We start from the raw sequence: 23,652 nt of genomic DNA on the forward strand, positions 1-23,652 counted from the left end.
GACGGTGTACAGTCCAAAAGGATTACATGGAATTTTCTGAAGTCAACCCAAAGTTGAATGCATGTAGAGAATATTATTCTAAAATACAGAGGGTTACTTGGTAATTTCAGTAAAGTTACACTCGCGTTTGATAAATAAATTAAAAAGAAGCTAAATGGACCTGATTCGTTTCGACATTTACATTGAAAGCCCAAAGCTCACCAAAACACGAGTTAACTCGTGAAGTAACTCGCTATGTCGTTACTTGTAATTCTCGATTCGGATCGGAAACTCTCTGTGATGGACTGAAACCTAACCCCAAAACCTTTTTCTTTTGTGATGGATTTACCGCCGATGAAAAACCCAATCGAAGATTTGTTCGGAGAAGATTCCGACAACGACTCTCGATCTTCGCGCTCGAAATCCTCCTCCTCCGGTTCTTCCTCATCCTCCTCGTCTGGCTCAGCTTCGTCTTCCGGGGCGTCTTCCTCTAAAGACGGAGGTGGTGGTGGTGGTAGCAGCTCAAGCGGCAGCGGAAGCAGCGGCGGGAGAGAGGAGCATGGAGATGATGATGATGGAGTGGATAGCTACAGGAGCAATGATAATAATGGAGAAACTGGAGTTTACGAAGAAGAAGAAGAAGAAGAAGAGGAGAAGGATCTGTTTGGGTCTGATAATGAAGAGTACACTAAGACACCTGCTATTAGCACTTACTCAATCCCTGGCAAGTTCGAATCTCGTTTGATAGAGTAGATAGCTACCTACTATCTTTGTTAATAGTTGTTTATATGACAGTTTTGCCTGCGGGATGGAGCAATGACAATAACCATGGTGGGAGAGGAGGAATGGGTCGTGGGCGTTGGTCTTCTAATGGGAGAGGAGGACCTGGGCTTCTTCCTCGTCCCGGGCCTTACCCTGGAGGACGTGGTGGCCGTGGTGGGAGGTACCAGAGTTATCAGCGTGATGAGCGTTTTGTTTCCGAGCTTAAACTTTCCAAAAGTAAAGAAACCTTGTCTAGGAAATCTACCGTCTTTCAGGAGGTAACCTTTGTTTTGTTATTTCTATGTTTATTCAAATTTCTATGTTTATCGATATATGGTAACACGTTTCGTTGTGTTTTATATTGTCAGCCATGTGAGCTTACTAGCTACAGTCGTGTAGAAGGTGGAGAAGTGTTCTATGATGAGCGAGGTTTGGTGAGTGCCTTTTTGGTATTCTTTGTTCTATTTAACTCTCTAGTTGTATATGTATGCGACCACATACATATCGTAAATGTTTTAATCATCCGCAGCTTATTTATGTCCACTTTGTTATTGTTTTCCAGAGGCTTTTCAAGCGTCATGTTTCTGAAGACATTGGTGCCGATTTAAATCAAGGTTATGATACTTTTATTGAGAAAATAGGTAATGCTTTTAGTGTTTGTACATTATATTTTGTGGCAACTATTGGATCATGTGCAAGATGTAGAAGTTTGAGGTATTAAGCTGATTGTTTTCTCTGTTGAGGCAGATCTGGGCTCTGAGGGCTTTGGTGACCTTCTTGGCAGCATTAGAGCAAAAAACATTTCGTTGGAGAACATTCATTTTGTGGTATGAAGTGCTTGTGTGTATAAGTCCATTTAACTCTCAATTTTATTGCCTTGAAGAGATTTTCACATCAATGTTGTCTTTTTGTGCTTCTTTTTGGACAGACATTCCGTAATAATCTGAACAAGGTAAATAAGATCCTCAACATTATCTTGCCTTGTTCTTTGGTATTACTGTACTTAACAACAAATGTGAATGCATGGTTCTGTTTGATAACTCACTGGCTTTGCTTTGTTTTATCTCTCTCTCAGATACTGGGTGCTGCTTACAACCGGCATGAGCCATGGGAAATGGGTGTGCATAAGAGGAATGGAACCATATATCTGGATGTGCATAAACTGCCTGAAAGGCCACAGAGTGACTTAGATCGCCGCAGGTAATCTTCATTGTAGGAGACAAGGTTACATAGTTAAGCAGTGTTTCAGAATATTAGGGCAGAAGAAGAGTGTATTGCACTGCATTTTTTTTGCTACCCTAATGTAACCAATGCTATCTATATCGCAATCAGATGTTACTGGGGATATTGTTTCGAAAGCCTTGCAACGGAAGATCCAGGAAGAGCATATGGGGAAGAAATACACCACGTGGATGCCAATGTTGAATTCTGCTCGGTTGTGAAGACTAAACTCGGAGCTCACCGTGTTCTGATGGGTGCTGAAATGGATTGCTGCGATGAAACTGATGAAGGAAGGAGGATTTATATAGAGTTGAAAACTACTCGCGAGGTATGCCTCTTCATTGCTAAGTTAAGCTCCTTTGTTATTTCAGCTTCTTTTCATTGCCTGTAACTTTCCTACTGTTTGTTTACTCTCTGTAGTTGGATGATCGTACCGTAGAGAGATATGAGAGAGAGAAACTGCTTAAATTCTGGGTAGGTACTAAGTAATGGTGTCTCACGAATTGCATATTCTCCTTTCTTGTGGATTCTTAGAAGTAACAATGAGAAAACTGGTTTATTGCTGCAGATACAATCATTTGTAGCAGGAGTGCCATACATTGTCGTTGGATATAGGTAAAGATAAACTTATATAAGTTTTCTCCTTTTTGAGATTCAAGCAGAGCAATCAAAGTAAACATTTTCTTTTCCTTTGTTGTGTAGAGATGATGGAGGGAGACTAGTACGCACAGAGAGACTGAGAACAAAAGATATCGCACACAGAGCCAGACTGAAAAACTACTGGCAGGTCAGTATTCTATCACTAAACTCTCTCATTATAATCCAAATCTTATTAAAACTAAACACAAATGAGTTTTTGGAGGAAACTAGGGAGGAGTGTGCTTGGCATTTGCTGATGAGGTTCTTTGCTGGCTATACGGCACTGTTAAAGAGAGTAAGCTCGTCCGATTTTCTTTTTATTTGTGCCTCTCTACTACATATACAAGTGATGGAAGACCAATATCTTTATGTGTTTTATTTGCAGACGAAGATTACACACTTCAGTTCGTGCATCCTTTCATGAGGCTAGAGCTTCTTCAAGCTCAGTCTTGTCCTGACGCCATAACTAATCATGTTCACCTTCTTCAACATCCTTCATCACCACCACCCCCACCTCAGTAACTCTCTCTGTGATTCTTTAATGGAAGTTTAGTACTTGGAGATCAGAATCAAAAAAATTCTTTTGAATAAAGCTTGTTTATTTTGGATTTCTCTTGTAACTTTTATTATAAAAGTTAACCAACCCAAGCAATGAAAAGATTTTATATTTGGTTTAAGAAGAAATGATCTAACTTGGGCCGGGCCTGTTTAATTCGGTCCAAGCCTTATAACCGTGTCACGTGAGCGTCACGTGTCTCTCCTCTTCACCGGAGAAGCTAATTATATTTATCCCTTTCCCGTTTTACCCTTGGCTCTTTTTTTTCTCTCTTATCTGTGAATGTTCCACCAAGAGACTAGTTGTCAGATAGATATTAGACGCGAGGCGAGAAGCTCCGTTTGGAAACCCTAGAGATCGTGAAGCTCCATCCCTCTCCGGCGTGGATCTCGGAAGTTGTATTATTTGAATTTGGGAGAGATTAGATTAGATCATGTATAGGGAGAGGGGAACGGTTGGAACCAAGTCGGAGGTCGTCGATCGGAAACGTGTTGTAAACGAGGTTCGCGATAATCGGGCGTCGCATTCGATGTCTCAGCCCGTCAATGGAAAGGGAAAGGCCGCATCGAACTCCGTCATGATAGGGAAGCAGTTGCATGACCAGAACAACAGCAGAGATTCACGTTCTGGGTCTCTCTCGAAGACTACCATTTCCGACGGTGAGATTCGTCTCTTACGCCTCTATTGTTGTTGTGAATCGCTCGATTCTATTCGAGTCCGTTACCTAGGGTCTGCCCCCGTTTCTCAATTTGGGTTTCTTACTTATGATTTGCTCTGTTTCTTGATTTGGGTTTCTTTGAAACATCTTAAATTGAATTAAAGCTAGAAACTTTAATCTTAAACGCCACTTTTGTTGTTCATGATTCCTAGAGCAAGTCTTTGTTATTTTTTTGTTTAAATAAGGTTATATAAGAGTGGTGTTTGATGAAATGTTATGTGGTTGTTTTAGCTGTGGATATATCAGAGACAGACAGCGAGGAATCAGAGGTGAGTGGCTCTGAGGGGGAGGACACCTCGTGGATATCTTGGTTCTGTAATCTCCGTGGGAACGAGTTCTTCTGCGAGGTTGATGATGATTACATCCAGGATGATTTTAACTTGTGTGGTCTCAGCCATCAAGTTCCTTACTACGACTATGCCCTTGATTTGATTCTGGACGTAGACTCTTCTCATGGTAAGTCCTAACACATGAATGATTTAGTATGTATTTGTTGATATGGCGTTTAGGTGTTGTTTTCAATGTTAACAGGTGAGATGTTTACAGAGGAACAGAATGAATTGATCGAGTCAGCTGCCGAGATGCTGTATGGAATGATTCATGCTCGTTACATATTGACCAGCAAAGGCCTGGCTTCTATGGTAAAGGAACTTTTTTTATATATATTTGAAACAATCCTGTTAGAACATACACAAAGTGTTGGTTTGGTCCTTTACCAATTACCAATGATTTTTACAGTTGGACAAATACAAAAACTATGACTTTGGAAGGTGCCCGAGAGTTTATTGTTGTGGGCAGCCTTGTTTACCGGTTGGGCAATCTGATATCCCTAGAGCAAGCACCGTGAAGATATATTGCCCCAAATGTGAAGACGTCTATTACCCACGATCAAAATACCAAGGCAGTATCCTTTTTTTACTTGGCTCGCTCCTCAACTTATTGGTTATATTATACATACATGCTTTATAAAGAGTCTAGTTTGGTATTACTTTGATTCTTATTAGATATGTCCTGCTGTGTTATTGCTGCAGTCTTTGTGTGTGTTGTTCTTTAACCCAAAATAAAAAAAACAGACATAGATGGAGCATACTTTGGGACAACGTTTCCACATCTGTTCCTGATGACGTACGGACATCTGAAACCGCAAAAGGCATCGCAAAGCTATGTGCCAAGAGTGTTTGGGTTTAAGTTACACAAGCCATGAAGGAATGAAGGAAACAGGTACAAGAGCATCATGCGTTTTGAGAAAGCAGGAGACTTGTGTACAACAAAAAGAAAAGGCATATTTGTTTCAGGAAGGTGGAACACTAGTTTGTCTCTGTTATTGTTTTTGTGTGTCCCTTACTAGGTTTAGACTACTACATTAGCTGCAAGTAAAATCCCACATAACAATTGTAATACATTACCCCTTTTTTTCTTCTATATGCTTTTACCTCAGTTTCCATTTGAGTTTTTCCTTTGTATCAAAACCTATCAATGTCAGATTTTCGTGAGCCGTTCATGTTTGTGTGGGTCTCTTGATATCAGTTCCATTCAACCAGCATTTTGTTCCCAAAAGCCCATTGTCCAACATAATCCACGGGCCACTGTGAGGCCTTTACGATGGAGCTGTCGCTTTCTCGGACCAGTTTAAGATCGAAGAAGGTGATTTTTGGTAGTGTTTATATAGCCGCCATTAACACTTCCACCGGAGGAGAGTCTCCTTATCCACTTACTGTAGCCGTCAAGAAACTCAATCAACAAAGTCAACAAGTATGTATAGCTTCAGTTATGGCTTTTGCGAGTCATATTGTTGAAAGATTCGAGCTTTGTACAAGAAAATGGGTTGATCATCGGATATTATATGATCATTTTGTTTGTAATGAAAGGGTCACAAGCAAATGCTAAGCAGAGGTTCATTTATTGGGCGTACAGATACAGTGAATCACCCGAACGTAGTGAAGCTCTTAGGATATTGCTCAGAGGACACAGAGAGGCTTTTGGTTTAAGAGTTCATGTCTAATCTCAGCTTAGCGGATCATCTCTTCACTACAAATGCCCCAACGTTGCCTTGGAAAAAAAAAAGACTTACTATCTTGCTCGGTTCAGCTCAAGGATTGGCTTTTTGTATGATATTCAGGTGATTTTTAAACCAACAAAAGAATCTCGTTTAAATAGATAGATAATATGCATGGACTTCAAATCATCATATGTGCTTTTTGGATGATGATTTTTATCCGAAATTATCGGACTTTGGCCTTGCTAAAGAGGGTCCTGAAGGAGACAAAACTCATGTTACAACTGCGTTACCATTTCTCATATCTCGTTTACAAACTTGATATATTATTAACAATTGGTTCTTCCACAGGTAACAACTTTTTTTTTTTTTTTTCATGGTATCTCCAAAAAGAGAATCGAAACAAAGGGCTATGCAGCTCCAGAGTATGTAGACACCGGCTATCAGCTATCTCATGACAAATAGCGATGTCTATAGCTTTGGAGTTGTTCCGTATGAGATCATCACTGGTCGTCGCACAATAATAGAGCGAATGAAACATTTGGCTGAGAAGATTCTTGTAAAATGGGTTAAACTATATCATGTTGAGGAGACTGGTATTCAAAAAACCAAGAGAGAGAGAGAAAGTCTTCTCTCTAGAGTCTCTCCCACAAAGCCGCCGTCAAACCCTAATTCCATCAACAGCAAGCTCCCTCTCGCGGTGGCCGCTGGAGTCTCGTCTCCGGTCACCGCAGGCTTCGTGTCTGTTTTAAGCGCGCCGCCTCAACCCTTCGCCTCCTCCTCTCGTCTCTCCTCCTTGTGCGTGTGTCTGGGTTTGTTGGGTCTCTCCGTCGAAACAAACTGAAACCAAAGGCGTCTTTGGTCTCTCTGGAGCATGAACGAGGTCTGGTTAGTCGAGGTAAGCTTTGGGAGGCCTGGATCTACCTTTAGTCACCGATTGCGCTTGGATCTGGGTCAGATCCGAGATCTGAGTCTCGCCGGAATGCACAACGCATCGCTGCCGTCACCGCTTCTGCCTCATCGTCTCACTCCAGTCGGTCTCCTCTTCTGTGTAGTTCCAAGGTTGTTGTAGAGCTTCTCCTCTCTTTATCGAGTGAAAAGTGGATGTGAGGCGCTCCACCGAGAACCTCTTTTCTTAGTTCAAAAGACTACAACCGTGGCGCTCGTTGGTAATCGATTGGCTTCTCCTTCTTGCTCGTGACGCCGTTTTACTTGGGTTTTGAGGACATCCCGTTGTAAAGGCATCTCCCACATTAAGGCGGAGCTCTCTCTTGCCGATTTGAGTTGCTTGTTTTCGAGGAGTCATGACTCCTACTGCGCTCCATTTCCCTTGTTCCATAGCTCCGACAGTTGGTTTAGTGTGCCCTCTGAGTCTTTGCCGCATCTCATGTGTCGCGTGGCCGGTTGGGGAGCCCATTTGTACCGCCTACGCTTGACCAGTAACCCGAGTTTCCATTGTCAGCAGCATCAATTTGGGTTGGTACTTTTATCTACTGCCGAGAAAGCTTGGGTTTGTTTGGTTGACGTCCTCTTCTAGTAGTGTTCCGGGGTGGGAGCCATACACCTCTGTTGAAGCTGATTGGAGCCACTTCGGTGAATGCTCGACTGAACTCTCCTTCAAGCTTTTCTCTTGCTTCTTCAGTATTGCTCCAGTTATAGCGAGAAGCGCTTCGAACAAGGAGTCTCATACTGTTGTCTCTTGTTCTATTATGCCATATTAACTTCAAGCTTTCTATTGATAGAAGCTTGGACTTAATAAACTAAGCTCTTAGGGGTTTTTTAAAACTTTTTGTGTCTCCTTAGAATCAAATGGCTGTCTCAGCAGACTGTGGTTTCAGATTCATTTTGTAACCGAATCTTCATTACTATTAATGACATTTACAATTTAGCAAAAAAAAAAAAAAAACTATATCATGTTAATATAAAAAGCTACGAAGCAAATATCCGGTTGCTATGGTCAGGAGAGTTGCTAAATTGGCTGATCATTGTCTGAAGAAAAACGATAAAGAGAGACAGACCCAACATGACCTTTGTCGTTAAAAGTCTTAAGGAAAATTATCGAAGAATCAAATTCCGAAAATATGAGTTATGTTGGAGAATTGACAAAAGGGGTTATGAAATGAGAGCCTAGTAGTGGAATAATATGGTTGAGATGATATTTGTTAATGTGCATTAATATGAACTGTGAGAAAAAGCCCAAAGTAGTAATGTAATAAGCCCATTAACCCAAATCAACAGCTGCCTTTCCAAGTAACTTGACCCGTGATGCAACCTTCACATCTGAATAACCAACATCATGTGAATGTGATTGTGATCTGATGTGAGACGACATAATACATTTTAAGACTGCAAGAAGATAATACTACTACAGATGATTGTGAAAAAAGAACTTGTGGTTAACAGAAGACCTACGTTTGTGACTGTGTAAGGCAGGAGATGAAAAGTTTATTAACCTTAAATCTTTCTTTCTGAAAATGAAATTGTACTACTGCTTTTTATAACTAATTGTACTTCAGTTTCAATAAAATGAAAAGAAAAACTTGTACTGCACAAATGATCTCACAGAACATGGGCAGAAACAAATTGTCTAATAATACATCATTATACTATTCTTTCAAGTCATGACATCAAACCTACTCCAAATCAAAGTTGATTCCACACTACATCAAATTTTATTTCGAATCATAACTGTATCACATGTCAATTTAATAACGAAAATTAAACAAATATATAAGTTATTATCACATATATATACATATATCTTGTACTATTTCATTACAATCCCATCATTTAAAAATAAAAGAACAGCCAGGCTAATGAAGATGTTCATGTTACATATATTTTTGTTTTCTTCACATATTACCAAAAAAAAAGATGTACCAAATTCACATAGGCAAACGTTTGCCCACAGTTTTCTTGTACTCCCAAAATTGCATGATTTTTTTTTTTCTTTATGCAAAATAAAATCTAATAAAAACGAAAAAGGACAAACCCTTGAAAAGGAGTTTCTAAAATTCAAACCATGAACCAACTGTTACAGCAACTGGCTTTAATGGATTCTCTTGGTTTTTGCTTTGACTTGGAATATATTAACTAAAGAGATATTGAAACTAAGCAGCAGCAACAGTTCCAGTGCGGAAAGCATAGTCACGAGATCTAGTTGGAGAAGAAGAAGAGCTTCTCTTTTCATTTCTTCTCATAGCTTTCACAGATGAAGACAGATTCTTTTTCTTCTCTTTCGACTCGTCTCTCTTTATCTGTTCTTCTCTACACTCCTCGCTACAGAACGGTGTGTCTCCTCTGTTATTACCACAAAAATCAAAACATTAAAATATCAGAAATAGGGTTTCTTCTATTGTCGACTAAAAGATCGAAAACATTAAAACAGAAATTGAAATAAAGATGTAAAAGAAACAAAAGATGTGTACCTGTACATGAAGATGTCTTTGTTATGACCAAGACGCTTCTTACAGAGGAAACAAGAGTCCAAGAAATGAGGAACTGATTGTTGTCCGAAACAGCTGTTGTCGAATCTGAAGTCATGGAATTTTTCAGAGACGACAACAGATCTGGGTGATGAAACAGAGTACTGATGGTAATTATTGTAATAACTACGACGATGGTACTGGTTCATGTTTGTGTAACAAGAAGAAGGAGAAGAAACTCCAGCTTCCATCTCAGCTAGAGAAACCAATCCGTCGTCTTCTTCTTCTATGAAATAAGGCTTTCTTGTCGACACCTCCATTTTCTTGTTTATTTTTTTCTCTGAAATAAGAGAGGGAGAGAGAGAGGTTTGGTGTGGAGGAGATTTGAGAGGAAAATGGAGCTAACTTTTATAGGAAGAGAAGGGCAGGTTTGTTTCTGGTTTAGAGAGAGAAAAGGTTAGGAAAAGCAGCAAAGCTTTGAGGAAAGAAAAGTGAAAAGAAGAGAGAGAGAATCTATTGGCTTCTTTTTTTATTTGTTTTGCAATACCGCTTTTTCATTTTTCTCCTTCTTTCTTTATTTACTTTATTGAGTTTCTTAATAATTCGAACTACCTAACCATTATGAGGAATAATTGAGGCACTCACATAATTATTGTTTCCTCGGTTTATAAACTTTTTTCTTATGAATCGAAAGCAAAATAGAGGTAATATTGTGGAGTTATGAAAGTCTCTTTTTCGAACACCATCTTCAATTTTGTTTACTCTATTTTTACTTTAAAATGAATAACTGCATAATAGAATTTGAGTTTGTTCCAATGATATTTTATTTTATAGTAAAAAATCAATTGATAATCCAAAAAAATAAGTTAATTTATATTTAAAGTAAACTATTTTTCACTCTATTATAAAGTGAGAAGTATAATATCATTGAACCATTTTTACTCTAAACTCCATTTTTAAGTAAAAAATAGAATGGAGTTAGAAATGCCATAAAATACACAGTTTGACTTACTAAATTACGGTATTCTAAAACTACATAAAATGAATTGATTTACCACAAATTTTTAACTTAAAATCAAATTCTAATAAAGACAAATATATATGTTTTTTTAATAATCAAATTTAAATGGAACAAGGTGATAAAATATAAATTCAATATATAAAAATATGGATTGAAAGTTTGTGGGATAATTTTATTTGCGTGATTGTACAAGTTTATGAAACTACTGAATATAATACAAACTAAAATATATACGCATACTGAATATATTATACATTTTAAGAATTCAGTTTTCTAAAGCAGTCGATTTTTATTGATAATTTTTTTACAAAACTATGTTAGAAAACTATCGAGACCTTAGTTTTCACACTTTTAAAACAAGTCATCAATGTTTTTTAAAGGGTTAAAATCACAATTACTTCATCATTATTCACCATATCAGTTATATTTACTCCTTACTATACGCAACAATTACGTACGATCTTAAACAGAAGTTTAATGGAAAAAAATATTGGTATCTGATTCTGTTGTCTGTGTCACTAATCCTAGTGTTAATAACTTAATAATGTCATAGCTAAACTGAATGCTATTATGAAAACCCAGATGGATTTCATGGAACTTGGTGGCAACATCGTTATTAAAGCTACATGTGAAGGACAATGATGTACTGTAGTAGTTAAAAACCTGGAAAAAATCTTCGAAACGGTTCCATGAAACATGGGTCCCCCCCCGCACTTAGACGTTAAGAAAGTCATTGGATCGTGGGAACCACACGCGCGTGGTCTTGTGCGTTACGTATATAAAACCTCACCACTTGTGTATTCTCTTTATTGCAACGACACATTAACTATTAGTAGAATTAATACCATGTCATTTTCTCTCTTTTTATAGTTTTTTTTTTTGTTCCCGTGATGAGTGACGTATTGAGAAGACTTTGGAGAAAGCTTTGTCACGATACCGCACCGCACTCAACGATTTTATGTGATTTATGTGAAGTCATTATTTGTTTGGTTTGAATGATTTGATCAAACAATATGAAAATTACATACATTAACTACATTATTGGACTTCCTTGGAAACAATAACTAATAAAGGATCCTTCTTGAAGTATGAAACACGCGCCAAACGAAGCGTGTAAGCAATTGTTCAAACATGTTAACGTCGTACACTTGCGCAAGGTTCGGAAGTTCGCAAAGTTAAACCCCACATGTCCCTTACAAGTCTTTTTTCTTACAATTAAGCCAGTTAAAAGAATATATCGCTGGCTTTAACATATTAATTCCAATGCTATATGTAATTTATAAATAATAAAGCACCTGTAAAAATATATTACTTGTACTGTACGCATCCATTGAACAATTCGGGTGCTGAATATTCTTTTCCTTGTAAGATTTTTTTCATTTAATAAAAATCCACCAAACAAAATGCTGGCAGGCTGTGACTCTTTTTATTTATTTATGCAATTTAAATAGAATGTTCTTTTTCAAAAAAAAAAATGTCTACATAATAGAATCACGTCACTCACTCTATTTAAAATATTTGATTCTCTTTCTCTAACATTTTAAAAGGAATTATGTCATTATTTCTTAATTGTATAAATACTGTGGGCCCATCATTCCTAGCACACAGGATGGAGGGTCCCAATACACTTTTCTTAGGCTACTTATTTACGTGCCCTGCCATCACCTCATTGGACCGTTGTTTGGTTTCGTATTTACTTGATTTATAAAACACCCACGTGTACGATTAATCGTCGATATTCTGCACAATATGTATTTTTCAACATGAACAGAAAAATGAAAAAAGAACAGAAAAATGAAAAACAATCTGCACAAGCTTATCAATGTTGATTGATGAGTTTATAACACTTTCATATTAGCATTATAAAACTGATATATATGTCATTTGATTGAATTAGTCGAATAAAATATTGTAGCAGTTGAACGGCTAATGTATTGGGAAAATAAACATGTATAAACAATAAACTATTAATGACTAATTCATTCCTTATGTATTCAAACTTCCAAACAAAACAACTCGTAGGTGGTTTTACCAAATTCCGGTTTTGCTTTCAATGGCAAAGCCTTGTTTGAAGGTTTTCCTGTGGGTTTCGAATTATTGATACTAAAGTTGATTAGCAAGTATATATATTTAGAAATTTCTTTTTCTGTAAAGCTTTCGCACACAGAATATTAGAGTTAGTCTCGTGAAATTTTAAGATCACAATTTTTGCTGAGACAAAATCTAAGTTTATTTTTTAATAGATGCGTATTTGTTCTTCTCGAGATTCACACGAGACACACGTGTTTCCCAATACTTGGCATATCCTGACACGTACGCCTTTAAAGAGCAGTGCTTGACTTACATAACTTGGTCAATCTACCACTGTCTAATTCACATTTGTGTATCGGTAACAACATTGTTTTTCCATCGTCCGATTCAAAATTGATTCTCATGGGGCCCATTTAGCGAATCTGCTCAGTCAAGTCTCCCCCTAATTTTACTCCACTTTTCTTTATTTCTTGTGTACCATCTAGTCTTGTGCACAAGCCGGCCGTGAGGTCCAATAATAGTACTCCGGCTTTGATTGAAAATTAATTATGAACGAAGTCTTATCAACTTTAGATCAACTCACGAGTAATAGTATCACATAAGCACGTAACATAATGAATATATATGGTTATATATTTACGAAATATATGCTTAGTTATGGCGGAGTAATATCTATGATGAAAAAGGTAGTAATCAATTTTGATACCATACAGATTCTCAAACCTTAATATAGGCTGGTCGAAATGAGTTAAAACACCATATGTAGTTAATAATAACTTCTTATTGAGAGTAAGCTTCTAATCAAATGATGCTTTCGGTTACTCTGGTTAGTCAATAGTGTATCATCCTAATTGGGTTTTATTTCGATACTCTGCGCAATATTTGATATTTTAGAAAGGAAAGACGATGCATCACAACTCTATTAGAGTGATGATTTACTTTGGTTTACAATGGTTTAGACTTAGCTTATTCCGGTTAAGTCTTACTCTCTCTATATAAAGAGAAAGATGTTGTAACAGATTCTTTTAACTTGAATAAGAAAAAAAGTTCATCATCATGTAACAAACTTTCTCTTTCGTTTATTCAAGTAAAATGGTATTAGAACCAGACAAAATAAGTAAGAAATTGTTTATATTAGAAATCATCTGCTCTATTAGTGATGAACCTAACTCACATCTAAAAACTAATTCAACAGTGGAGATTGTCCATGTACATGTATATTGCCTAAGGATCTAATCCCACACGATGTGGGATAATATTAATAAACTCCAATCAAGTATATTCACATGTATCCGTACGATAGGTTGTAGTCATATATTTAAACGATAATTATAATCATGTAATGTATTAATCGTCGAGTTTGTCACATGGGATGAGCTCAGAAAGGGAACAACATTTCTGGCGCACCAGGCCACTAATGATATAAACAAAATTAAGATAATATTCCTCCGTATACTTAGCAACTTGATCAATATACACTAATTAATTAAATAATCCAAAGGACAGGCTTGCTCTAGAAGCGTGATGGAGTTCTCGGATCATTAGGTTAATTGTTTACAATAAGAGATCTAGAAATTGCCACGAGCCAACAATATGTCTCCTATGTCGAAACACATTGGCTATCGTATTAGATTCTCTTCCACTTACTTTCATAGAATAAATTAATTTGATTATTATATTGTAGAATCCACTAATTACTCATTACATTATATATACTTTTGGTAAATCCCACACCTAATATCAGTTTCTTAATTGTTTAATTACTACTTTTGATTATGTATCAGTAGGAGCCAGAAGAGCAGCCTAAGATATTTATATTGTCGTTTATGAATCATATTCTTATAAATAGCTTATATTAATTGATGATCTACATTTTTATCGTATAGGAGGTCTAGGTCTGGGGTTCAAATCTCAGACTATGCAATTTTTTGCAAATTGCATATTATAGGAGATCCATGTTTCAATTCCCGGAGAAAGCGATTTATTAAAAAATTATGCAGAATATGGAAGAAAGATTTAAAATGGATCTTCAACATGGTGCAACTAAATCCGGTTACGCGTAAGTCTTCGTATGACGGCTCAGGTGATGCAGTTAGGCGTAGATCCTCATAAGGTATGTAGTATTATCGGTCATCGAATCATCTATGTAATATTTCTCATAATTGTAATATCATAATATATCAGTAAAAAAAAAAAAAAAAGAGCATGCAATACTCTTAAGCTATACACGCAGACTAGAGTATAAATACATCATTTTGGGCTTGGGCTTGAATACATACGGCAAATTACTAATTCTATGAAATCTGATCCTAGTTAGGTTGGCCATTTTGTATAATATTCTACTATTGAGTTTGCGCCGATGAACTTGTGTATGTCAACTTTGTTACACAAAAGTTTGTTTTGCAAGGTCATACCATATTAATTCACATTCTTACCTTACATTATGTATCCTACTTAGTGTGTACCGGTCAAATGATCATGTTAGCTTAGTGACCAAAATTCAATTTTTATTTTTATAAATATGGACTATTATATTTCTCATTTATGCATATCACCATTGTACAAGAGTCATGTTAATCTCCTATAGATCTTTTTATGATTAACAATGCGCTTTTCGTATGTTTGAACAATGTAAACGTTTTCATTGATAATAAGACATGATTTCTCACATGAATCATATACCTACTCTTGTATTGCAGACTGGACTTTCTCAATTTGACATAAGTTTTTTTTTTTTTTTTTTGACATAAGAATCATGACATAGCTTAATAGGTAAATAATGATATGATTGATAAAATATGCGTTATCTTTACGGATCAAAGTGAAAGTGTTCATAAAAGTGAGCTTATTTATATATATACAAAACAAACGTAGATGAATAATTAAGTACATGGATCCAAATTCTGCATCATATCGTTTATGGACAAAGGAGTCACATGAATAGTTGGATCGCATTATTGTCACGTGGAATGACAAGTCTGTTGATGCAAATCATAAGGAAAGTTTACTCCTTTAATTTCAAAGAAGTTTACATGACAGTAAAAATACATAACACACAAGCAAACACAACAAACAAGTGTATTATCATTTACAAAAAAAAACTTAAAGATGGATGAGTATAATCTCTAGTTTTTATTTCGTCTTCCTATATATCTATGGACTATGGTTTCTAATGCTCCTAGAATTTGGTCATTTTGTATCTTGTCAACTTCTTGTTCTAGAAGGATTTTGATGCTTGCCAGCTTTTTGTTTCCGGAAAGGTTATAGTCATTGCTAATTTATGTGTAAAACTTCAAGCTTATCTTCTATAATAATAAAGTAGAGTATGGTATCTCCACAATCATCCACCTCAGCATATAGCATGGGGAAATTAGTGACACGTGTCACCTTAAATAAATCTTAAACGAAACAAATTATTTTGTTCTAAAAAACCATTACGAGCTTTCTCACTGTTTATGATTTTTGTTCGGGCTTATATCAAATTGTCTTGGCCCATTTAATTAAATACATCTTTACTTTTTGCTGCTGTGTCGCCTCGATGTTGTCGGAGGCATCCTCAACGTTTTGTTTTCATTTTCCAAACGATAATGCCGTAGATGTTAATGATGGGAAGCAATCAAAGCATCCCAGTACTTGGTCCATTCAGCTTCCTGTCCATCCGTTGCAATGTATTGCACCCTTACGAAACCCTCAAACAATCTAATCGTTCGATAATCTTCTTCACAACCCCCCATCTCTCTTAAAACTGGTACGATTCAAGCTCTCGACTGCGGCCGTCGTTGCTATTAGGTTCATGGAAGTCCACCTTCGTTGAGATTGCCGAGACTATAAACCCGTCCAACAGAGATATTCATGTTCCGTACGAATGAACAATTGATGTTCCTCCCATGAACAAAGGATTGTCAGGTATGATTCAATAACAAACCTAGCCATTGCGTCTCTCTTACCAATTTTTTTTTTAAAACTAACCTCCTGCTGACTGTTAAATTGCAGATATTGTTGGTGAATTAAGGGGCATCAAAACCATCTGGAACGATGAAACCCAAAACGTTATAATGGTGACCCTAAGAATTGAGAGGTATGTAACTAACACCTGAACCATTTTATGTACGTAAATTGGATTCATAGATGTAGCTTTTATTTTAACATGTTTTATGATAGCACATCGTCCCAACTATGCAGTGACAAAACTGTATACCTCATTGTTTTTGACATGCTCCCACCAACCTCCATGACAAATTGAGTCTCCTAGGTGTTGAGAAGGTCATCTTAGCCATGAACATTAGTCCAAATTAGTTGGAGGTACTAATATTGTGAATTACATTAATGCTTCCCTTTTATTTTCTCTCAGGTCTACTCTTCCTTTTTTTTTTTTTTTTTTGGTCAAACAACAATGCATTCTTTCATTCAAACAAAAGAGTTATCCTCCAACAGAGGAGTTTACAGAAAGCAGAGTGAGAGCAGATTTTGCCACCAAATCAGCCTCACCATTAAAAGTCTTAGAGATAAAGTGAAAGGAAATCCGATCAAAGTACGACAAAGCATGATAAATATCAAACATGATACCGAACAGTTCAGGTTGAGTGGCTTCCTTCTTCAGTAGTGTGACGAGGGAGAGCGAATCGGTTAGAACGGCCAGGGATCGGACGTTTGAGTAGACGGCTGTAACAACCGCAAGGCGAACAGCTATGGCCTCTGCCATAAGGGCTGAAGATACATGGGAGCGAGACTCGCTCAGGTTCGGAATGCGCTTGAGGTTATTTCCTGAGAAGATACCTCCAATTCCACAGCCACCGGAAGAACTGTCCCACGCTGCATCAACTTTACACGCAAGCACATCAAGTGGGAAAGACGGTGGGGGAACAGAGCGACAAGTAGAGGGGGCAGAAGGCGGTCCCAAGGGGGGCGCCAGAGGTCTCCGATCCCGATGGTCTTGCGCTGAGGACCACTCCTTCGCATCCAGAATACACTTTAAAGCTGTCTCCTGCGCCGAGAACCCTCTGTTTTCAAACATTAGCTGGTTCCGGGACTTCCACAGATTCCACAACACCCAAGGCCACATAGGATCAGAGAGGCCAGATGGTGGAAGAGGGGTATAAGTTGATCCTGCTTTAATGAGTTCCGCCATTGACAGCAGCGAGGCGGCCGGTCTGATGCGCACCGGTAGCAGGTTCCAGACCTCCTCTGCAAAAGGGCAAGTAAGAAAAACATGGAGGTCGTCCTCATGTGCTCCGCATCTCTTACAGTTGAAGGGAGGAACTCCACGTTTACTAAGATTCTCGCTCACTGGAATTGCTTTCTTTACGATTCGCCAAAGGAATTCTCTGATCTTGGGGATGGTCTTGGCGCTCCATATATGCTTTTGCCACTCCAATGGTTGTTGGTCCTTCTCCCATGCACATTTCTCCAGAATTCCCAGCGCATACCCTGATTTGGTAGAGTAGGCTCCATTCTTCTCAGGTAACCAAACCAAGGCGTCTAGGGACGGGCCTGCACTGGTTACAATCCTCAAAATACAATCCTCATACTGTGGTAAATGTTCCCTAATTCTGTTGATGTCCCATTGATTTGATAAGGGACAGAGTAGATCGCTGACTCGGAGAGAGTAAGCAAACTCCGACGGGGGACCTACAGGTCGAGACGGCGTCACAAAGGAGAGCCATGGGTCCTCCCACACTCTAATCGATTCGCCATTACCGACCACCCAGCTCAGTCCTTTCTTCAGGAGTTTCCTGCCAGCAATGATGCTTCTCCAACCATGGGACGCCGAGACAGGCACCGTGCAAGTCAAGAAAGATGAGTCCCGAGCATATTTGCCAAGTAAGACTCTCGCCAGAAGCGAGTGGGGGTTTTTTAGAAGCCTCCACCCTACTTTTGCTAACAGCGAATCATTGAGAGTCTCAATGTCTCGGAACCCGAGGCCTCCCGCAAACTTAGGCAGCGTCAAGGTGGACCAAGCAACCCAACATAATTTCCTCTTTCCCGGGTTTGCGTCCCACCAAAACCGGGTCAGGATAGACTGAATCTGATTGCACAGGGAGATCGGAATTTTAAAACATGACATCGTATAACACGGCATAGCTGAGAGAACTGACTTCAACATTATTTGTTTCCCGGCTCCGGAAAGAAACCTCGACTTCCAGCTCAGAGCTTTCTGTCTGATTTTACCAACAATTGTCGCAAAAATATCACATTTCTTGCGACCGAAATTTTTCGGGAGCCCAAGATACTTCCCTATCCCACCCTCAGTATCGATAGACAGGGAAGCTTTCACTCTGGTTCTGACCTCAGGAGGGGTCTTCGCCGAAAAGGTAATCGAAGATTTCAGAGTGTTAATTTTCTGCCCGGATAGAGCTTCGTAAGAACTGATGATACTCGACAGCGCCGTAACGCTCTTAACATTAGACTTGCAGAAAAACATGGTGTCGTCGGCAAAAAGGAGATGGTTGATTGGTGGACAACCTCGAGCTACACGGACGCCCGGGAGAGAACCATCTTCCTGTCCCTTCTTACACATCGCCGCGAGAACCTCTGTACATAAAATGAAGATATAGGGAGATAGCGGATCTCCTTGTCTAAGGCCTCGGGATGGTCTAACCCTTCCCTGCGGTGTCCCATTAATGAGAAAGGAATATGATATTGTCTCTATGCAAGTCATTATCCATGCAATCCAAACGGGGTCGAAGCCAAGGAGAGATAAGACTTCGCGGGCAAAACCCCATTCGATGCGGTCATAGGCTTTGCTCATGTCGGTTTTCACCGCCATTGAACAGTACTTCCTGGCTTCCGAAGTCCGAAGGTAGTGGAGAGTCTCATGAGTGATAAGGACATTGTCCGCTATAGCTCGACCGGAAACAAACGCTGATTGAGTATCCGAGATGAGGATAGGCATCAGGGCCTTGAGACGTCGCGTCAGTATCTTGGCAATAATCTTATAGTGCGTGTTGCACAAAGCAATCGGCCGGTAATCAGCGACAGAGCGTGGGCCAGTGATCTTCGGGATAAGTCTAATGTGAGTCTCGTTTTGCTGTGGATGAAGCGTGTTGGAGGTGAAGAAGTTCCTGATATCCTTGACCACATCTCCACCAACTATATGCCAGTAGGTCTGATAGAAGGTTGCAGAGAAACCGTCGGGGCCGGGAGCCTTACTGCCATTTATAGAAGTAGCTGCCTCTTTTATTTCCGACTCACTCGGTATAGTTATCAGCATCTGATTCATCTCAGGAGTAACTCGCCTGGACAGCAGGCCATGGAGTTGAGAGAAAGAAGAGTTCCCGTTGGAGGTAAATATACCTTGGAAGTACTCCGAGATGACTCTCGTAATGTCTGGCTCTTCATAAAATTCCTGGCCATCAGCATTTTCAATAACCGGAATGGTATTGATCATGCGCCTTGACCTTGTTGCTGCGTGGAAAAAACCCGTATTACGGTCTCCTTGTTTAAGCCATTGGATCCTACTTCGTTGGAGCCAGAATTGTTCCTCTTCTACATAGGCCTTTCGAAGATCAGAGGTTATTTTCTCAATAAGTGCAGTATTGGGAATTGTTGCCGACAACTCCTTTTCCAGTGCAGATTGAGAGGTTTTAATGATCATATTGCTCTGATTCTGTTGCTCATTCGTCCACTGGATGATACTTCGGCGACACGCATTTAGTTTCTTGATGACCGAATCAATGGGAGAGTGGTTCCAAGTTGACTCGATCAGCTGAGAAACCTCTTCATTTCCTACTAAAGTTCTGTTGAATCTAAATAGACCAGCCTTCTTTGGTCTATCAGCATTGAAGTAGGTAATCATAGGACGGTGGTCCGATCCTTCAAACCTCAAGTAGCAACATCTCCCCATAGGAAAAGCTTCGGACCAGGAGCAATTGCCCATAACTCGATCTAACCGCGCTCTGATATAATGCGTATACCGGGTGCCTCTCCAAGACAGTTCTTCACCGGAATGTCTGATATCCCAGAGTCCATTCTGAGCCACGAAAGATCTGAAAGTAGTGAAAGAACCTTCCAGTCGAGGAGGTCCTCCTACCTTCTCCGAGTTGTTGAGAATATCATTGAAATCACCCGTCAACAGCCAAGCTGAGTCTCTATCCGAGCCTATTTGCGAAAGCTTGTCCCAAAAGGCAGCTCGGTTCTCCACTGCTGGGGCACCATAAATAAAGGAGACATGGGAGGAGCATCCCTTGAAAGTTATCAAGGTATCTATCATATTCGGAGATGAGTCCAGTATAGAGATGTCGACTCCTTCCTTCCAAAATAAATAAAGCCCGCCACTCAATCCATTCGGTGGAATCGAAAATTGGTGTTCATAATGCAAGCATTGAAACTTTGATTTTATAAATTCATCACTGTTTTTCGTTTCCATGAGGAACATTACATCCGGAGATATACTACGATGAATCTCCTTTACACGACGAATTGTAAGGACGTTCCCCAGTCCTTGACAATTCCAACTCACTATGGCTAAGGAAGAGGATTTGGGTGGGGACGAAAATCCGTCCTACCCTTAGTGATTCCTGGTATAATCACCGTCTTTGGTTGTCTCGACTTAGACGCTTTGGACAGCGTCCCTTTAACTTTCGAGCTAGAACCCGCCACCTTATCACAAGGTAAAACTTTAGCTCCACCTGAGTACAATTTCCTGCAGGCTGCACTAGAGGAACGAGCCGGCTTATTGGCTTTCAGGTTTTGTAGAGGGCTCCGACGAGTGAACTTCTTTGTTGCAGAGCGTGTTACTCTTCGTTTCCCCGCTGCTTTGGTCTGTGGAGAGACCGGAACAGTACTTCTATCAGCGTCAGCTGCCGAGGAATTTTCCCCTAAGCGCAAGATCGCAGAGACGCGTTGTTGAGGGGGTTCCAAGATGGGGGAAGCGTCCTCCTCGTCTCCCAAAAGGCCATCACTGTCGAGGTTAACCTCAATATACTGTAGCCGGCCAGAATCAGCAATATGAACTCTATCAGGTGAGAGGTCATCAATAGGATCAGGTTCAGATAGTCGCTCTAAGGCAGAGGGGCGTTCCTTGGATTTACAGGGTGTAGAGCTTTTTTCACCCGAAGAACCAAGACGCTCCTTAAGAGATCGAGAGAGGTGAGATCGGTCACCTCGATGATGGGAATTCGAAGAACCCAAGGGAGTTCCTTCAGGGTTAGCTAACCGGCCAAAACCTAGCAGTGGGGTACGGTGAGAAGCAGAGGAGACGGGGCTACGTCTATCCCTATCCCGTCGTGGGATTGGAGGGGAGGCAGGTCTTGCATACGGTCCCATAGACCTGGCTGATCTCACGGATGTAGACGGCTCTGTTCTAGGCGCTTTTGATCTCCTCTGATAGTAGGACATTTCTCTATCATCTCGCGAGGAGCGACGTGCGTGGGAGTCAACCACACGTCTAGTATCCTGCCTTGAGACCTCCGGACGCCTATACCCCCTTCTTTCATCATGGCGGTTCTTCTCTGCCTCGATTCTTTGGAGTGCGATCCTTTGAGTAATGCCCAGCCTTCGATCTTTTGGGGGTGGAGCGTTACGAGGTCTCTGCGGGCAATCTGATTCCTCATGGAAAAGTGAGAAGCAAGTAAAACAGTGCTTCTCGATCTTTATGTATTCAAACTCCACCTCTATTACTTCATCAGTAGGTAACTGAATATCCATTGTCATTTCAAGTGGCTGGAGACCATTAAGCTCGACACGGACTTTAGCATCTGTAGCATCTTGGCCTCTTCGATTCCCCAGCTGGTTTCCAATGGTTTCAACTGTTTTATCAGAGCAAAGATGTAGGGGTATTCCGTGGATTCTCACCCAAAAACCAATAGTAGAGGGAAATTGCTCCGACACTGTCGGTTCCCACCGCTGAAGTATGAGCATCCACTTCTTGTAGTGGTATGGACCTTTCTCTAGAACCATTGTTAGATCAGTCTCTGTTTCAAACTTAAACTGGAACTTCTCCAGTCCAAGGGCTCTACCTGTGACTTGTCCTTCGAGGTTCCAAACCTGGGGCATAAAGTCTATCACCGATCTAGGTTTCTGAAGATTAGGGTTTGTAACTCTGCCAATGATGGTGAGTTTATTAGCGGCTATAAGATCGTCGAAGTCACCGTCCGGTATACGAACCGGGGGACGTTTTGTTGGGGGAGACGGTGGAGCCACCCACTTCTCCTTGTCAGACCGACTGTAGCGGTGCGCCATTGTAGCAGTGAGCGTAGAGGTTATGACAACCCAAATAGAAAGCTACCGGATAGAGGGACGTATAAAAGAGTCAGACCGGAGCAGGAAACTAAACTTGTTTGAGATCTGCTGAAGAAGAGAAAACTAGGCAGAGGAGGTTATAGCAACCCAGTAAGAAGAGGAATTTCAGAATTGAGGAGTCAACTCCCACTGAAATAGTCCGCGAGATGAAAGGCAAGCTTCTCCGAAGACGGTGGCCATGGTCGGCGGCGGTCCCTCCGACTGAATCGGGGGTGAACCCGGTGAATAATTTGTCAAGGCTTGTTTTGGACCGCTGGACACTTCTGAAAGTGGGAACAATTCGAATCTAAAAGTTGGTAGCAGAAAGAAAACCACCAGAAAGGGGAAAAGTTGGTAGAGAAAGGACAGAGGTAACCGAAGAAACCAGAGGATAACGAACTATCTCGAAAAGCTCGTCAGAGAGAGAGAGAGCGGAAATTTTTGAAACGCTTCATCAAAGGTTTATTTTGTCAGCTGGGGTCTACTCTTCCTATATGCTACATCAAGCACCCATTTATATGTTGATCAAGAGTGTCTAGCCAGCAAGATCTTCCTGGAAGCGTTAGAAATTCGACCACCCTTATTTCAACTATACACTTAGCTTGCTTCAGTTCTTAATCTCTGAAACATAACACTACGCAGGGAACGCGTCAGAGATGGCGGGTCTTCCTCAACCTCCACCAAGTATAAAGGTGTCCAGAAACTAAGTTATGCGATCACCTGAAATCCCAACTAATAAAAGTTTAATTAATAAGACTTAGCTCTGTTGTTTCTAACATAAAAACCAATAATGATGTGTTTTCTCTTCTTTATATATCCTACATGCTTATAACTGATATTAACGGGTTTATGAGTTTGGATTTTCAAAACTAGGATGAGAATGAGAAAGCAAGCCTTCCATGAGTTTCAGAGATAAAAAGGAATAGTTTGTATTAAGATACAACCCCGCACAAATCATGGTAATATGGTCAACATTACATTTGGAAATGTGTTAGGATTTTTGCCAAATGTTAACTCAGCTTACTAAATCTTTTTTTTTTTTTTGGAAACAGGACGCATCTGTTGAAGACACAGATGCTAGACCAC

General features: G+C 39.8%; 3 protein-coding genes across 4 annotated transcripts; 2 read left to right on the plus strand and 1 right to left on the minus strand.

The window, feature by feature from the left end:
* Positions 1 to 167: 167 nt before the first annotated feature.
* LOC106440227 (NAD-capped RNA hydrolase DXO1) lies at positions 168 to 3,268 on the plus strand. The gene is made up of 13 exons (XM_013881842.3): positions 168 to 703; positions 775 to 1,019; positions 1,110 to 1,175; positions 1,304 to 1,382; positions 1,489 to 1,568; positions 1,670 to 1,693; positions 1,817 to 1,941; positions 2,074 to 2,290; positions 2,383 to 2,436; positions 2,531 to 2,577; positions 2,665 to 2,749; positions 2,833 to 2,896; positions 2,987 to 3,268. Exons 1-13 carry the CDS (start codon positions 319 to 321, stop codon positions 3,121 to 3,123), a joined length of 1,608 nt encoding a protein of 535 aa, XP_013737296.2. The 5' UTR covers positions 168 to 318; the 3' UTR covers positions 3,124 to 3,268.
* A 146-nt stretch (positions 3,269 to 3,414) lies between these two features.
* Positions 3,415 to 5,376, plus strand: LOC106440228 (casein kinase II subunit beta-2). Of its 2 annotated transcripts, none has more exons than XM_013881843.3 (5): positions 3,415 to 3,816; positions 4,107 to 4,331; positions 4,407 to 4,516; positions 4,614 to 4,779; positions 4,949 to 5,376. In XM_013881843.3, the coding sequence occupies exons 1-5, from the start codon at positions 3,591 to 3,593 to the stop codon at positions 5,077 to 5,079; spliced, it is 858 nt and encodes a 285-aa protein (XP_013737297.2). In that variant the 5' UTR covers positions 3,415 to 3,590; the 3' UTR covers positions 5,080 to 5,376. The 2 variants fall into 2 exon arrangements, with proteins under 2 accessions (XP_013737297.2, XP_048618872.1); XM_048762915.1 differs by having other exon boundaries at positions 3,428 to 3,816; positions 4,422 to 4,516.
* A 3,311-nt stretch (positions 5,377 to 8,687) lies between these two features.
* LOC111207819 (FCS-Like Zinc finger 2) lies at positions 8,688 to 9,770 on the minus strand. The gene is made up of 2 exons (XM_022706205.2): positions 9,300 to 9,770; positions 8,688 to 9,171 (listed from the first exon to the last, which is right to left on the minus strand). The coding sequence occupies exons 1-2, from the start codon at positions 9,614 to 9,616 to the stop codon at positions 8,982 to 8,984; spliced, it is 507 nt and encodes a 168-aa protein (XP_022561926.1). The 5' UTR covers positions 9,617 to 9,770; the 3' UTR covers positions 8,688 to 8,981.
* Positions 9,771 to 23,652: the final 13,882 nt, after the last annotated feature.

Source organism: Brassica napus, chromosome C7 (genome assembly GCF_020379485.1).
Source record: "Brassica napus cultivar Da-Ae chromosome C7, Da-Ae, whole genome shotgun sequence".
Lineage (NCBI taxonomy): Eukaryota > Viridiplantae > Streptophyta > Magnoliopsida > Brassicales > Brassicaceae > Brassica > Brassica napus.